The sequence below is a fragment of the Necator americanus genome, chromosome X, assembly GCF_031761385.1.
Source record: "Necator americanus strain Aroian chromosome X, whole genome shotgun sequence".
NCBI lineage: Eukaryota > Metazoa > Nematoda > Chromadorea > Rhabditida > Ancylostomatidae > Necator > Necator americanus.
The window spans coordinates 20,112,291-20,127,139 of NC_087376.1; the positions used below are offsets into that span (position 1 = coordinate 20,112,291).

At 44.7% G+C, this 14,849-nt stretch overlaps 10 protein-coding genes across 13 annotated transcripts; 4 read left to right on the plus strand and 6 right to left on the minus strand.

Moving 5' to 3' along the window:
• Positions 1 to 36: 36 nt before the first annotated feature.
• RB195_024339 (uncharacterized protein) lies at positions 37 to 345 on the minus strand (the record flags this gene model as incomplete). Its single annotated transcript, XM_064212072.1, has 1 exon — positions 37 to 345. One exon carries the CDS (start codon positions 343 to 345, stop codon positions 37 to 39), a length of 309 nt encoding a protein of 102 aa, XP_064067954.1.
• Positions 37 to 785, minus strand: RB195_024340 (uncharacterized protein; the record flags this gene model as incomplete). The annotated part of the gene is made up of 2 exons (XM_064212073.1): positions 37 to 235; positions 628 to 785. 2 exons carry the CDS (start codon positions 783 to 785, stop codon positions 37 to 39), a joined length of 357 nt encoding a protein of 118 aa, XP_064067953.1.
• A 1,613-nt stretch (positions 786 to 2,398) lies between these two features.
• RB195_024341 (uncharacterized protein) lies at positions 2,399 to 2,854 on the minus strand (the record flags this gene model as incomplete). The annotated part of the gene is made up of 1 exon (XM_064212074.1): positions 2,399 to 2,854. The coding sequence occupies one exon, from the start codon at positions 2,852 to 2,854 to the stop codon at positions 2,399 to 2,401; it is 456 nt and encodes a 151-aa protein (XP_064067955.1).
• Positions 2,855 to 3,816: 962 nt separating this feature from the next.
• Positions 3,817 to 4,160, minus strand: RB195_024342 (uncharacterized protein; the record flags this gene model as incomplete). The annotated part of the gene is made up of 2 exons (XM_064212075.1): positions 3,817 to 3,987; positions 4,038 to 4,160. The coding sequence occupies 2 exons, from the start codon at positions 4,158 to 4,160 to the stop codon at positions 3,817 to 3,819; spliced, it is 294 nt and encodes a 97-aa protein (XP_064067956.1).
• Positions 4,161 to 4,355: 195 nt separating this feature from the next.
• RB195_024343 (uncharacterized protein) lies at positions 4,356 to 6,259 on the minus strand (the record flags this gene model as incomplete). Its single annotated transcript, XM_064212076.1, has 4 exons — positions 4,356 to 4,519; positions 4,579 to 4,687; positions 4,763 to 4,847; positions 6,105 to 6,259. 4 exons carry the CDS (start codon positions 6,257 to 6,259, stop codon positions 4,356 to 4,358), a joined length of 513 nt encoding a protein of 170 aa, XP_064067957.1.
• RB195_024344 (uncharacterized protein) lies at positions 5,220 to 7,038 on the plus strand (the record flags this gene model as incomplete). 2 transcript variants are annotated; one of them, XM_064212077.1, is made up of 4 exons in its annotated part: positions 5,220 to 5,387; positions 6,116 to 6,249; positions 6,425 to 6,532; positions 6,705 to 7,038. In XM_064212077.1, the coding sequence occupies 4 exons, from the start codon at positions 5,220 to 5,222 to the stop codon at positions 7,036 to 7,038; spliced, it is 744 nt and encodes a 247-aa protein (XP_064067958.1). The 2 variants fall into 2 exon arrangements, with proteins under 2 accessions (XP_064067958.1, XP_064067959.1); XM_064212078.1 differs by lacking the exons at positions 5,220 to 5,387; positions 6,116 to 6,249 and having other exon boundaries at positions 6,351 to 6,532.
• A 215-nt stretch (positions 7,039 to 7,253) lies between these two features.
• RB195_024345 (uncharacterized protein) lies at positions 7,254 to 7,934 on the plus strand (the record flags this gene model as incomplete). Its single annotated transcript, XM_064212079.1, has 1 exon — positions 7,254 to 7,934. The coding sequence occupies one exon, from the start codon at positions 7,254 to 7,256 to the stop codon at positions 7,932 to 7,934; it is 681 nt and encodes a 226-aa protein (XP_064067960.1).
• A 155-nt stretch (positions 7,935 to 8,089) lies between these two features.
• RB195_024346 (uncharacterized protein) lies at positions 8,090 to 11,532 on the plus strand (the record flags this gene model as incomplete). 2 transcript variants are annotated; one of them, XM_064212081.1, is made up of 3 exons in its annotated part: positions 8,090 to 8,478; positions 11,180 to 11,279; positions 11,506 to 11,532. In XM_064212081.1, 3 exons carry the CDS (start codon positions 8,090 to 8,092, stop codon positions 11,530 to 11,532), a joined length of 516 nt encoding a protein of 171 aa, XP_064067961.1. The 2 variants fall into 2 exon arrangements, with proteins under 2 accessions (XP_064067961.1, XP_064067962.1); XM_064212080.1 differs by lacking the exons at positions 11,180 to 11,279; positions 11,506 to 11,532 and having other exon boundaries at positions 8,090 to 8,482.
• Positions 11,533 to 11,816: 284 nt separating this feature from the next.
• On the minus strand, positions 11,817 to 13,654 carry RB195_024347 (uncharacterized protein; the record flags this gene model as incomplete). Its single annotated transcript, XM_064212082.1, has 2 exons — positions 11,817 to 11,912; positions 13,544 to 13,654. The coding sequence occupies 2 exons, from the start codon at positions 13,652 to 13,654 to the stop codon at positions 11,817 to 11,819; spliced, it is 207 nt and encodes a 68-aa protein (XP_064067963.1).
• Positions 13,655 to 13,724: 70 nt separating this feature from the next.
• On the plus strand, positions 13,725 to 14,538 carry RB195_024348 (uncharacterized protein; the record flags this gene model as incomplete). Of its 2 annotated transcripts, XM_064212084.1 has the most annotated exons (2): positions 13,725 to 14,057; positions 14,107 to 14,538. In XM_064212084.1, the coding sequence occupies 2 exons, from the start codon at positions 13,725 to 13,727 to the stop codon at positions 14,536 to 14,538; spliced, it is 765 nt and encodes a 254-aa protein (XP_064067964.1). The 2 variants fall into 2 exon arrangements, with proteins under 2 accessions (XP_064067964.1, XP_064067965.1); XM_064212083.1 differs by lacking the exon at positions 14,107 to 14,538 and having other exon boundaries at positions 13,725 to 14,090.
• Positions 14,539 to 14,849: the final 311 nt, after the last annotated feature.

The following is a 14,849-nucleotide window of genomic DNA, read 5'->3' on the forward strand; positions in this document are numbered from 1 at the left end:
TGCGAGCCAGGACGTGACTTTTGGTTGCCTGCGGGGTCATGCTGCTCCACGCTGTCGTATCAGCTCAAAAGTTTCGAGAGACAGCCGTCTCTTGGTGGTTTGAAAACTTTCAGCACTCTTCGTGCAGTCGCGAAGATGTTCAACGAGCCGATTGTATTCCTCGTCGATGCTGTCGTCTGCAGAATCTTTCCAAAACCCGGCTGACGTAGCGAAAAGTTTCCAGTCAACGATAGTCCTGAGACGCTTTCTGAACTTTCTGGCTTTATCTTCTTTTCGTGTGAAAAAATCTTTCCCGGAGGAAGCGATGGTCCGATCCCGCATAGAACTTTGGCACGACAGCGACATCCGTCAGGCAAAACCTTTTACTGACGATGATCTGGTCCATTTCATTACGGTACCCTCCACCGGGTGCTCTCACATCCAGCGTAGGGAGGAGGGCTTCTGGAATTGCCAGTTCCCATGGATGGTCTTAGTCAACATGATGAACTCGGAGAGCCTCTGCCCCTGGTCATTCCATTGTAGGCCGTGGTTCCCGATGTGAAGTTCCTCAGGCGTTTTTCTCGGGCCATTTTTGGCGTTAACATAAACAACTATGACCTTGAGAAGGTATTATCTTCTCCGTAGAACCTGTCCAGGTTCATATAGAAAGCTTCGATCTCTTCTTCCTTGTAGCTTGATGTTGGAGCCATGGGCAGGTTGCAAGCCTCTAGTCCCACGGGTTTGGGGAAGAACGTTTGTCCTCCCTGAGTGGATAAATGGAGCTTATTTGCTGGAGGCGACTCCATGCCGCCTTCCTTGCACCTCCCAGTCACTTGATTGCAGACTTCTGGCCGGACCGACGTGCGGGATACAAGGATATCATGAGTCAGTCCTGGCTGAGCAGAAGCATGTAGTCCATCCTCTGAATCCACCCGCGTCTCTGGGCAGGCACAAGGTCACTTTTGGTCCGCGATTAGCCCCTTATCCGCCACCTAAGGACGCGACACGTAGCCTCGCGACTAACCGGGTGTAATCTCTTTAGTGAGGGAGATCCGTGGAAGAAGAAAAGTATGGAATTGAATGTGTGGGACATTCCGCTCAAGAAAAAAAGAAGTAATAGAAAGCAATGTTTCGCACCGAACATTTTGCGGAATATCTGAGTGGTTGAAAAAAGTCCCCTTAATTGCTGCAAAACAATTTTAAAGTGTTCGAGGTCTAAAATCAATGGGGCTAAAGCAAGAGACATGTAAATATCCCTGCTAAATGAAGTTCTGGATAATTTAGATCGGAAATAGGTCTCCATTTCTGTCTTGGAGAAGTTCAATTTATTAACTAACTGAAGAATAGAAAAAAACTGTCTAAACATCCTGTGAGTTGCTTGGATACATTTATATTGTTTCGTTCAGCTTTAGTATAATAGTAAGGCCTCCATACCTGACACTGAGATGTACTGCTGCAGTAATGTCTAGATGTCTAGGAATTGAAATACCAATCCGTATAGAAAAGAGAAGGGCGGGTGTGGTATAGCGGTTAGAGGTTCCGCTTCCTGCACGATCGATCGGAGATTCGAATCCGCCCTACTGCTCACCAAGCCTTTCATCCCTCCGGGGTCGATAAATTGGTACCAGACTTGTCTGGGAGGATAAAAGCACTGACTTGACACATCGGCTAGCCACCGCAAGTCATTGTGTAGGCCAGATACACGTTCGTAAACCTCAAACGATTTTGAATTGAAGTGAACGTGGGGGTGCATCCCAAGCGGATTGATTAACGCCAGAAACTTCATCCTTTATCCTTTATAGAAAAGAGAACAATATGCTGAAGCAGAGCTCAAAACTTTGAAATGCGATCATGTTTGAATAAAAAATAAGGAGATCAATGCAAGAGTAAATGGAGCAACGAGAAGAAGACTTGACAAGAAGGAAGAAGAAAGGATATAAGCTATGCAGTTACTCGAAGTAATATTTCTCAACTGCAAGATAAAGATCGAGAAACCAAAGTTCCGATTTCATCTCTTATTCAGTTTGAAATCCGGAGATCATACTTCCGTTCTTCTTTCTTGGATTAAGGTTTATTGTGATATTCTTCTCGTTTGTTTTGAGGAAAACCGTATGGAACTCATTTTCTGCATTTCTTCGGGCTTATTCCTCTGAACCAACAGAGGAAGTAGTTACTCGGTGTACCATTTTGAATTTCGCGATGCGTTAGCATTGGTCCAAGGGGCGGAGCGTCCCGCAGCCGGGTGTAAGTTTAGATACGAGTGCGTCAGAGTACAACAAGCAGTGCGTTCGTGTCATTCTACACAATGTGTTGGAATGAAATGTTCAGTGTTGAATGTTCAATGGGATGTTCCTCGCCAGAACGTAGTCGACCTGAAGTTTAAGAGTCCTCATCCCCCCTTTGCGCTGCTTTTCAGGTGTTAAAAGGGTTGACCCCAGCCACGTGAGCTGATGGCGTCGATGATTCCTCTTAAACGTGGAAGCATTATGAAGCCCGTCGACCAGGCGGTCGCGGTTGTCCGACGTGCGCCGACGTCCGACGTTGGATAATACCATTTTTTTAGCACATCGGATTGCTGTTCGAGTCCCATCTTCGCATTTGCGTCGATTCCGACAATGACCACCTGCTGGCTTGGTATTTTAGATATCAACGCATTGAGTTCATCATAGAAAGTGTTGTCCTCAGCGTCCTTAATGTTGTCCTCAGCGGTTTCTGTATGTGCGTGAGCACTTACGATCCAGAGATTACGTTCTCTGCGATCCCGCAGTCGTACAAAGGCGCATTTAGGCGACGTTGAGCCGAATTCCCCCACTACATTGTTGTAATTGTATCTCACAGCTATCGCGCAGTCACCTACTTTTTTTCTCATCAGCATCGCCGCAGTATAATATATAGTTTTCGATGCTGATGAAGGGCCAATCTCTCATGCGTGTTTCTTGCAGTGCAGCAAAAGGCACTCAGAGGTATTGCAGAAGTCTGGATAGGGCGGCTTGTCTGACTTCACTCGATAGTGTTCGGCAGTTCAGCGTGACGAAACGAATGGTTGTTACCAAAGATCCCATGCTCCCTTCAGGCAGTTGACCATTCAGGTTATGGGGTTTGGCGATGTGCTGAACGACAGCACCTTTTTCAATGTATGGGAATCTTTCGCAATATAACAGTGCGGGTTATATAGCTCGTACGTTCCCACTGCATAAACTCGAACGCCTGATTGCGTTTAGTTACAGGACCACGTGCAGGTAGCAATCAGACTCGTATACGCGGCCCTATTTTCCACTTTCAGTCAGTTTCCTTTTCCTTTTCCTGGGGTTTCCTTTTCTATGATTTTTTTTTTCATTTATATGTTCATGTTGATTGTTCTTTATGTGTTGGTGATGTACGAATGCGTGCTCACTCTCAATGTGTGCTTTTTTTCCAGATGTACAAATTTGTACTCTAATCCATTTCACTGCAATGCGATATTTTATCCTCAACGTTTTCCTCTTTTTGACGTTTTCTTTGACATCGTATGCTGTGCCTTCTGTCATTCTTTGTTGTCGCATGTATGTAATCATGCGAACCATTGGATGCTCTAGAAGAAACGCTAACACGCCTGCTATACAAAGTTCATACATTATATAAATGCAAATGTTCACATTTTATATTTCTATGTCACATCATAATTCTCATCACCAAGTTTTTCATCTGTACCATTAGATTACATTACATTTGCATGTACATTCACACCGCAATAAATAAATAAGTGTACACATTCGTCATTCTGAACCGTATGTATCACTTCTGTCTGACCCTGTTCCGTCGCAAGGGCACACGCTGTTGCTGACATTTGGTATGCATTCAATCTTCGCATGTTAGACATTGAATCCAACAACTTTGATTGTTCGTATTGCTACTGCTTGGCTGCATCCGAAGGCGAACAGCACACGCGTCCCTCTCGTCTTGCGCACAGTCCGAAATGTCCAGTACAGGCTTTCGCTTAGCCTGCTCTGCTTTGCGTAAGTGGGACCGCTGAACAAACATTTTAGAGGATTTCTTTTTACATATGATTAGTTTCACACCTTATGCAATTTCCTCATAGAAGTCAGCGCTTGAGGACGGCCGACCGAAGGTACATGTGGACGGCGAGCCAAGCGCACATTATTCTCGCTCTCTTCAACATTTCTTGCCAAACCCTCTATCATTTTGCGAAATTCCTTCAACTTGCTTTCGCCTGCTCCAAACCCATTTGCCTGCTTTCCGTTGGGTTTCTCATCACTTTGAAGAAAGACTCGCGACCTGACGCATATTTCTAAACATATTATTACATGTTGAACAGTAGCGACCGTTATGTATAATAACCATTTCCATTCTTTGGAAAATATCTCTGTTGCAGTCCTCTATATCTGTCGAGCTTCTTCAACCTCCTCCTCGTTCTCTACATCGTCTTCCACTACCATCTCCATCACCTCTTCATCTCCATCGCTGCTATACGGTCCATCTCGGACACTTTCAGTCTCTCTACTTACTACTGAAGACAATGCATCTTGCTGCGAGTGGCGTCCTAGAGAAATATGAAAGTTAGACCAATAAACTAGACAAAGAGTAGGCCACTAGATTTACCCGCTGCTGCATACAACAGAGCTACATGGACATGCACACACTTAATCCAACTTTTCCCATCTATAGAACAAGTGCAGGCGAACGCATAGGGGCACCACCACACCCCTCTCTGCAGTAGTGATTGTTGAACTTGAAATAATTACCCAAATCTAAACCTTGAAGCATTGGATTTTATTCTCAACACCTTGCCTTCTCGTCGTATCGACAGTACTGCTCCTCCACGCAGTGTACATTCCCATTGTCGTTCACTTCCCAGGTTCCAGGACCAGCTACAGCGACAAGTTGCTGCTACCCACAGTATCTGCTGACAGCCAACGTGTGCGCCTTATGGTGCTGCTGGATCCTGTACCTTCTTTCCTCCAGCCCTCTCTCCTTCTAAATGATGTAAAGTGCATCTAAGAGAAAGGAAATGTGTTGCTTAAGATTCCAACCATGATATCTCTTTCTTCTTCCACTTGGGCACTTCGCCAGAACACGCCTATTGGCTCATACACATTACCGAGAGAAATGTTGTGCTTGTAGCAGTTGTTAAAAATGCCTAAAGACGGCAAAACTTGACCTTAATTAGCAGACAGCATCTTGAGGGAGATATCAGGTAGAAATGTTACGGTATACATCAAGCTTGCCCTCTAGAACATACAATGGTTCACATGATTACATATATGCGACAACAAAAGATGACAGAAGGCAAAGCATACGATGTCAAAGAAAATGTCAAAAAGAGGGAAACGTTGAGGATAAAATATCGCATTGCAGTGAAATGGATTAGAGGACAAATTGTACATCTGGGAAAAAAGCACACAATGAGAGTGAGTACGCAATCGTATATCACCAACACATAAAAAACAATCTACATGAACATATAAAAGAAAAAAATCATAGAAAAAGAAACCCATCTAGCTGAAAGTGGAAGATTGGAGCAGTCTGATTGTCACCTGCACGTGGTGGCCCTGTAACTAAACGCAATCAGGTGTTCGAGTGTATGCATTGGGAACGTATGAACTATATAACCCGCACTGTTATATTGAGGAAGATTCCCATACATTGAAAAAGGTGCTGTCGTTCAGCACATCGCCAAACCCCATAACCTGAAACTCCTGAAGGGAGCATGAAATCTTTGGTAACAACCATTCGTTTCGTCACGCTGAACAGCCGAACACTATCGAGTGAAGTCAGACAAGCCGCCCTATCCAGACTTCTGCGATACCTCTGAGTGCCTTTTGCTGCACTGCAAGAAACACGCATGAGAGATTGGCCCTTCATCAGCATCGAAAACTATATATTATACTGCGGCGATGCTGATTAGAAAAAAAGTAGGTGGCTGCGCGATAGCTGTGAGATACAATTACAACAATGTGGTGGGGGAATTCGGCTCAACGTCGCCTAAATGCGCCTTTGTACGACTGCGGGATCGCAGAGGACGTAAACTCTGGGGATCGTAAGTGCTCACGCACCTACGGAAATCGCTGCGGACAACACTAAGGACGCTTTCTATGATGAACTCAATGCGTTGATGTCTAAAATACCAAGCCTGCAGGTGGTCATTGTCGGAATCGACGCATATGCGAAGATGGGTCTCGCACAGCAATCCGATGTGCTGGGAAAATGGTATTATCCAGCGGAGAGCACATCGGACAACGGTGACCGTCTGGTCGACTTGTGCGAACACAGGTCTCATCATCGCTTCCACGTTTAAGAGGAATCATCGATGTCATCAGCTCACGTGGCAGGGGTCAACCTTTTTAACGCCTGAAGAGCACCGCAAGCGGAAGATGAAAGCTCTTAAACTTCAGCTCGACTACGTTCTGGCGAGGAACATTCCTCAGTCAGATATCCGAAAATCTAGAGCTGTTTGGGACGTCTTCGATTCTGACCACCGTCGTTTCTCGCTTCAAGATACGGTTCCACAAGAGAAACCGAGGAGTTCCTCTTCAACCGAAGATCGACATGGCAGGTCTGAATGACGAAGTCTTCACAAAGTGCATCCAGGACACTTCAAGGGAAACGCTCCCGGTTCTATTGTCGCGGAAGAAGTTTGCCTTTGCATCTGCGAAAACAAAATCCACATACAATTCTGTATGTGTCGCGCGCAGCGCTGGTGACTTCAACTAGGAAAAGCGTCTTAGAAAGAAGCTGCGTCGTCAACTGCAACAAGACCGCGATAACGAGTGGACGTCAAGAGCGATGGAGTTTGAGAAGGCGTGGGAGGACAAGAACCCGCTGAAAGCCTATGGTTTACTAAGACAGTACAGCAGCAAAATGAAAAGATGTTCTTCTGTCCTCAACACTGCCAATGGAGTAGCTGTCGGTGAAGCAACCCTTCCAATTTGGAGGGATCATTTAAAGACCTTGCTGAACCGGCAAGCACCGCCAGCCCCTGAACTCGAGCACGTTCATAGGCCGACATATGCGCTTAACGAGGAGCCACCGACCGACTCGGAGGTTCTAGTCTGTATTTGAAAAAATGAAGAATGGAAAATCTGGTGGAGACGACGGGATTAGCGCAGAAATGTTGAAATATCTTCCTCCGTCTGGGATTCGTGAGATGACAAGGATCATCCGTTCAATATGGATAGACGGGAGGATATCTGATTCGTGGAGACACGCTATCATAATTCCCCTCCACAAGAAGCTATCCGTCACGTACACCAGGAATTATCGAAGAATCTCGTGTTATGTACAAGGTATTGGAGCGCATTATCCTAGACCGACTCATTAAAAATTGCGAAGAAACAACGCGCGACGAGCAAGCTGGCTTGCGTTTTCGGTATTCGAAGCCAATGCAACTAGCGTTTCTGGACTTTGAAGCCGCGTTCCACTCTCCTCACCGAGGCCGGCTTCTCAACGCGCTCCGCGCCTTTGGAGTACCAGGAAAGTTCGTTCGCCTGCTTGATGACCTGAATCAGCGAACAACTGCTGCAGTTCGAACACCAGCCGGATGTACAACACCGTCTGAGGCAGTAACTGGAGTAAGACAAGGGGCAGTGGCAGGACCCTTCCAGTTCAATTTCGCCACTGACGACATTATGCGAAAAACAGTAAGTCAGTGTCCTGCCATCCTAGCGCCATCAGGACGCCCCTTGACCATTCTCGCGTACGCAGACGATGTTGTTATATTCGCGGAAAGCAGTACGAAACTTCAACATGTTGTCAACCTTGTATCGAAGCTGGCTGCAGCCTATGGACTACTTCTACGCCCTAATAAATGCAAGCAGATGTGGATCTCTTCGAGACCTCGAACGAGAATCAGGGTGGACAGACAACCGATAGAATTCGTCGATGAGTTCTGTTACTTGGGCTGCACGCTGAAGAGCAACGGCTGCGAGTCTACCTATCCGCAATTCGCCCCATCATGATGTACGAATCGGAGATTTGGGCGGCACCATCTACGGTGATGAAGAGGCTTGATTGCACGGAACGAATGCTGCCTAGACGGCTACTTGGCTACTTTTGACCTAGGGTATGCCACAATGAAGATCTTTACGCAGAAATTGATGTGGTATACCGTCGTATGACACGTGGAAGATGTCAACATCTTGCACGGCCATCGAAATTGGCTAAAGTAAATCTTCTTCGCTTCTTTGGTCATATGTTAAAGAGACCGGCAGATCGCCTTGTTCAACGAGTTCTGTGGAGTTTGTCGGGTTCGAGCTGGAAGAAGACAGCTGGCCGAAAACGGAAGTTCTGGACTGAGGTGATGGAAGAGGACCCGAGGACACTCGTCGTGGATAGGCAGTTCAGGCGAGACGTAAGGTTTCGCAGAATATGGAATAGCGACGAATGGATTGATTCTGTGCAAGCTCTCGCAGAAGATCAAGAAGGTTCGGCAGAGCTGTGTTCAAGGACGGCACACCTCGGCGAAGATGCGGGAAAAAAGCGTCAGGCGATGACATCTGCCAAGTAAGTAGGTAATTAACCAAAATCAGAGAATATTGTTTTAGATGGCGTATGTTCCTGTGTGTACCATGCACACTTCACAATATATTCGACGCCTAATAGGATACCTCCGCGGGTGGTCGCGCGGCAGCCGGATTAGTAGGTTTGGACCGCGCTGGATGGTGGCGAGTTCTACGGCGTTTCCGGGTTTTTAGCGGAATTGGAGCTACCCTTTGTTAAAGGCATGTGTGGAAATTCGTTCTGATTTGAATGAAAAGAGTTTAGAACTTGAAAAGTGAATAGAGGAGCATGACCAATTCTGTTGTTTACTGTTACCTAGCACAGCTTCATTAAGTTATTGCTTCTAGTACTTTCTCTGTGAGCAAAGATAGCATATGTGTACTCGATAGCTACTAACGTCCACCTAATAGTTTGCACACTATATTGTAGGTCACTGAAACTTAGGACTTGGGGGTTAGGTAACTCTTACTTCTGCAACTTTCAGCATTCTCCTTTTGCTACATCTAAAAGTTGTTTGCTTGCTTGATATACTTTTATGGAGGACGGTCAAGAGGTACTCGTATGATGTGCCGCCGCATATCCAGGAGGATAATGAGCGTCGTTAATCTCCTGATGCCGTCATAATTGCTACAGTAGCCTGATTGCTCCTCTCGTGCTACGTCTTCAAGATGCCCCGCCCACGCCACTCTCCCTTCCCATCTCGCCGCATCTATCGCTTTTACGACGATTTTTTTTCGTCGCGTCTACAACTCTTATGATGCGCTTTTAAAATCGAACGGAAAGGAAAGTACCTAGTATTAGATGTTGTTCGAAGGTCTACATAGTGTGCTTGTAGGTTAATATAAAAGAAGGAAAGAATGAAATAGGTTTGTATAAGTGATATGGCATTTAGAAATGCGAGTGAAAATGAAATTATCCCGTTTCGACTTGTTAGGTGGAAAACACTCATCCATCTCTGTGAATGCAAGAGATGTTTCAAAAAATGTCCCACTGATCGGTGTTATGCTATATTCTTTACTTTTTTTTCCCTTTGTAAGGATTTCTTTTTGCTTATCTAGCTGATCTAGCTGGCATCCAACGATTAACGAGACGCGAATAATGCCTCGCAGACATACACTGTACCTAAAGGTATATCTCGAAGACAAGAACGCCTCTGTTTGCCACTAATACACCTAACCTGTCATATTGATTTTATGCAGAGAATAGATAGAAATGAAGCGATAAAACGCTGTTGAAGGAAGTTTGAAGAACCATACAAAGTTCTATTATATAAAACTGTATAAAACGTACAAGCAAGTATTGACATATTTGACATGCGCTTTATATAAACATTATATCTAAGTAAAATTTTGAAAAGATAAAATGAAGAAAGGAGTTTAAAGAATGTATACAAAGTAATAAGCGCATAAAGTTGCTGTTATTATAGCTGCTGCAGTTAAAAGTTGAACACGAATTCGTTGAATGGCATCGTGACAAACACATACTTATGCACCGCTAGTTTATATAGAAGACTTAGGGCATGAAATGTGTTAAATTATGAGATGTGTGAAAATATATGCATGTTATTTTTCCCTGGAGCATGTTTTTGAGATAGTTTTTACTTACGTAAAGTTACATTGGATCTGCTACAGCTCTGCTACAGATATATTAGACCTGCTACTTCTCTTTTATTCCCAATAACATACGCTTACTTTACTATATCCATACATCAGAATTTGCTGCGTCAATTCGTTTCTCACTTCCGTCCCTTCAAAATTCGCAGTATCCACCGCTTCGTCGAGGCGCGAACGTCGCGCGCCGCGTTGATCAGAGAGCAATAGGGAGGCGGGGTGTAGGTGATCTCAGGCGGTCGTGGATGTCTACCTGGTGGAGTGGCAGCCGTAATTAGGCGGAGGAGTGCGGTGCTGAAGGGAGGACAACAGCGGTCAGCCGGTTTTCACGTGTACCTCTTGTCCCGCACCCTGTCTCTTGCGGTCGATATGATTCGCGGATGAACAATCTAAAACAAGCTGAATGAAAAAGATAGTGGACGTTAACCCAAATATAAAGCAAAACTTATTTAAAGTGGTCATCATATAATATCTGAAAAACATACATAAATGAATTAGTATTATGATTTCAATGTTAAACACCAGTCAAGTCGTACGCTCTGTGAAGGTTCACAAAAATTAATCATGAGAATTTAAATACATGAGAACAGGCAGCAGAGATGAAGACTCTGAAAGATTCTCGAGCTTTCCTCTGGTTCTTAGCACCGATATCCTTTTTTCAACATTTTCCATGAACAAGCATAACATAACATGAGCAAGTATTGGTAATTTCTATGCTCTTATGCTAGCTAGTTTTAGAAGCATTCTTTTGTTTCATACTACCACCATTTTCAAATGTGGAGATCTGCTCTGTTGTCGAACTCACAAGTAGTAGAAAGAAGATTCCTTTCGTTGCTTTGATGGAAGTTAGAAGCCTTCTATCTTCGAGCCTTCACGATGAATTCTCGCAATCACAGGCTCTCATGCATGCGATGGAGCCGCAGTACATAAGAGCTGGCTTGCCGCTACGCGACCGCCCGCGCAGCCGTTTAATTAGATTTGGATGGGACCGTGTGACTTCTATACGCTTGTCTGGCTTTGCTTTGGCTGCCCACAGAGTTCATAGCCGCGCGGGCGGCGTCGCTCGCTCGGCCGGCTGTTTGGTGGTTATTGAGGGAGCGATGGGCGCTCAATAACCACCAAACAGCCGCCCGCGCAGCTGTGAACTCTGCAGGCAGCATTTCCACGGCTCTCACGTTTTCACGTGTTTGTCATGTAGGTTTTTTCTCATGGTTTCTTTGATATTTGTCCACTTGTTGGTCTCTTATACGCTCGTTTAGTTCGTCTGCATGCACGGTCCTTTTATGAGGACAGTACATGCGGACGGAAAATACATACATTTCCTTGGAATGTACATTATATCCTTCAATGCATGTGATTACCTGCGATATTATAACTTCATTGGATGTACACCGAACGTATCAACCACGGCTCACTTTAGCCCTTTGACGGTGCTGGAAAGCGGTGATGTCTAGAATGACACGGATGTACTGCTTGTTGCACTCTGACGCACACGTATCTAAGCCTTGGCAGTTCTTCCAAAAAGAGAATATATTACTTCACTATGCCGTAAGTTCCTTCGTGGCGTGTGGCCTACATAAGTAACAACATATTCGACGCCATTCAGTCTCGCAAATGTTGACTTCTTCGAATTGCCCATGTTCGACTGTCCTCGAATCTTGGGAACACGTTGTTTTTTTTTATTGATTTGCTTGAGATATGGACAAGATTGGTGTTGATATTTACTAACAGCTAACGTTTCGGCGTTTTCGCCTTCGTCATTGCGTTACCAGGCGCTTGAGAGAATAAATCACTAATGGCTTTGATTTTTCCAGGCTCTGACGAAGGCTAAAACGCCGAAACGTTAGCTGTTAATAAATATCAGTACCTATGTTGACTTCTTCGCTTGTGGATTTCGTCTTGTCTCTTTCAGATGTAGTTCTCCTTGTTTTCTTTATGCTGAGGCAATAATATTGGGTAAAATGTAGTTGGGGAGAGGCACTTAGTCGTGTGCTTCTTTCTGGAAGTAAATAACTAAATCAGTCGGGGCCCTAAGACCTAAGCATTACTCTTAGAGGATTTACGACATGTATGCTAAAGAGTTACTAAGAGAAAAAAGTAAGAAAAAGCATCCAGGGGGAGTCCAGCGAATAAGGGCAACACCGAGTGCCCTCCCTCCCAACTACATTTTCTCCAAAATCGTTAACACTTGCAGCCTATATGATATTCAGAAGGGAAAATCCTCAGCACAGAGTAGGCACATTTGTTTCCATTTTCTTGCCAAAAGATTTTTTTCCATTCTCTTGCTAAAAGATTTTTGAAGTTTATTTTTTTTTGTTGGCATCGCGACAAGTGTATCAGGGACTAAAGTAGCGTTAACGCGCGTAGTTTGGAGATTATTTACTGGATCCTTCACGATTGAATTTTTTTACTCATACCTAAGAGTCTGGTCATCTTCAACATGGAAAAGTAATTTATAAGATTCTGGTGACCACAGATTCATCATCTGTGTCTGATGATCTAATACTCCCTATAAGGGTTTGAGGAGGGATTCACTGTGTTTATACAAAAAACAAACAAACAAGCGAAGTCAGACGTTTCCCTTCATTTCATTCGTGGCTATCGAAGCTGCGAAGTGAGTTCCTTTTCACGTGCGCGGGACAAGAGGTACACGGCTGACCGCTCTTGTCCTCCCTTCAGCACCTGAGATCATCTACACCCCGCCTCCTTATTGCTCTCTAATGAACGCTGCGCGCGACAAAGCGGTGTATACTGCGAATTTTGAAGGGAGAGGAATGAAAAACGATTTGACGCACCTAATTCTGATGTACCGGTACCGGTATAGTCAACTAAGCGCATATTATTGGAAATAAAAGAGAAGAAGTAGATCCTTCTATCCAATGCAACTTTACATAAGTAAAGATTATCGCTCCAGGGAAAAGAATAACATGCACATATTTTTAAAAATCTTATAGTTTAACACATTTCACGCCCTAACTCCTCTATATAAACTAGCAATGCATAAGTATATGTTTGTCTCGAAACCATTCAACGAATTCGTGTTCAACTTTCAACTGCAGCAACTATACACCCAGTAACTTTATGTCCTTATTACTTTGTATAATTCTTTAAACTCCTTTCTACATTTTACCTTTCAAAATTTTGCATATATATGTTTATATAAAGCGCATGTCAAATATTTCAACACCTGCTTGTACGTTTTATGCAGTTTTATATAATAAAACTTTTTAAGGTTCTTCAAACTTCTTTCAACAGCGTTTTATCGCTTCATTTCTATCTATTCTCTGCATAAAATCAATATGACAGGTTAGGCGTATTAGTGGCGAACAGAGACCTTTGTATTTTCGAGATATACGTTTAGATACAATGTATGCCTGCGAGGCATTATTTGCGCCTCTTTAGTTGTTGAATGATGGAGTTCTACCCAGCTAGATAAGCAAACCTCCACAACGGTTTACCGCCTCATAGTGGCGTGGAGGTGACTCTGGGCGTCGAACTGCGATGCACAGCGGAGGTTCGTCCTCCGGCAGGGTCTCCCAAGCTGAGAAGGAGTTCGACACATCCGACATTCCGACTTCTTGGTATCGGAAGCCTAGGTAAGAGTAAACTACTGCTATGATTCACCATTGTCTTGACAAAATGTCGCAAGGTGGCTCCCTGATTCACGTGATTGCTTTGCAAGAGACCAAGTGGAGAAGGAGCTACGCACGACAGATGAATGACGGTACACTCTTCATTCATGGAGAGAAGATTCCGTCGCGAAATGTAGGCGGTGTTGGTGCTGTTGTGCACCCATCTGTCGATCTTGTTGATTCTCTCGTGATCCTGTCACCTCGTCTGTCCATTCTTTGCCTCTGCTTTCTGCGCCAAAAACCCATCAGTCTCATCAACTGCTATTCACCAACATCAGCAGCTGATGATTCCGAATTGGACGCGTTTTACGAGGAGCTGGAGGAAGTAGTCTGCAACGAGGTCCTTTTACAAATTCGTTGTCGAAGACTTTAACGCAAAACTAGGAAAGGCCACAGAAGAGGAATACAGGATTGGAAGATTTGGACTAGAGAACCGGAATGCAAATGGCAATCGTCTCGCCGGGCTGTTGTCCGCCGCTCGTCTCTTTCATGGAAGCTCTCTTTTCATGAAGAAAGATCATCGTCGATGGACATGGGAATCGCCCAATGGCGCCACTTGTGCGGAGATTGACCACATACTCACCAACAGGAGGTGGGGTCTACTTGACATCTCTTTAGTACCATCCTTTTGCAGTGGTTCTGATCACCGTCTCCTTCTTGCGAAAATACGACTTAGCCACACGATGGAAAAGAACATCTGCTATCGGCCACGAAGGAGAAAAGAAGTCGTCTACGACGATTGCGTACTCGAACATTCCTTATCCCAAGGTGACTGGCACATCGAGGAGGACCCAAACGTGGACTACGAAATGCTGCTCTGAGGATTACGACCCTGTGCTGAATGTGCCTCGAAGCCGCGCACGACAAACTTGGATCGAATTTCGAAGACCACCAAGGAATTGTTGGAAAGAAGAAGGACTTTGAGGTTTGATCCAAATTCATCGCACATTGAGCGGTTAGTAGCAACACTAGCTGCAGGAAAGCGTTGCAGAAGGATCTTTCGAAATAGAATCAGACGAAGATTCTGGAAGCAGCACAAAGAAGAAGGAGTCTGAAGAAGTGCCGCAGGGATCCCCGCGAATATGATATTACGCTAGCAGCCTTCCTGAGCGAATTCGGACTCGCACGTGTT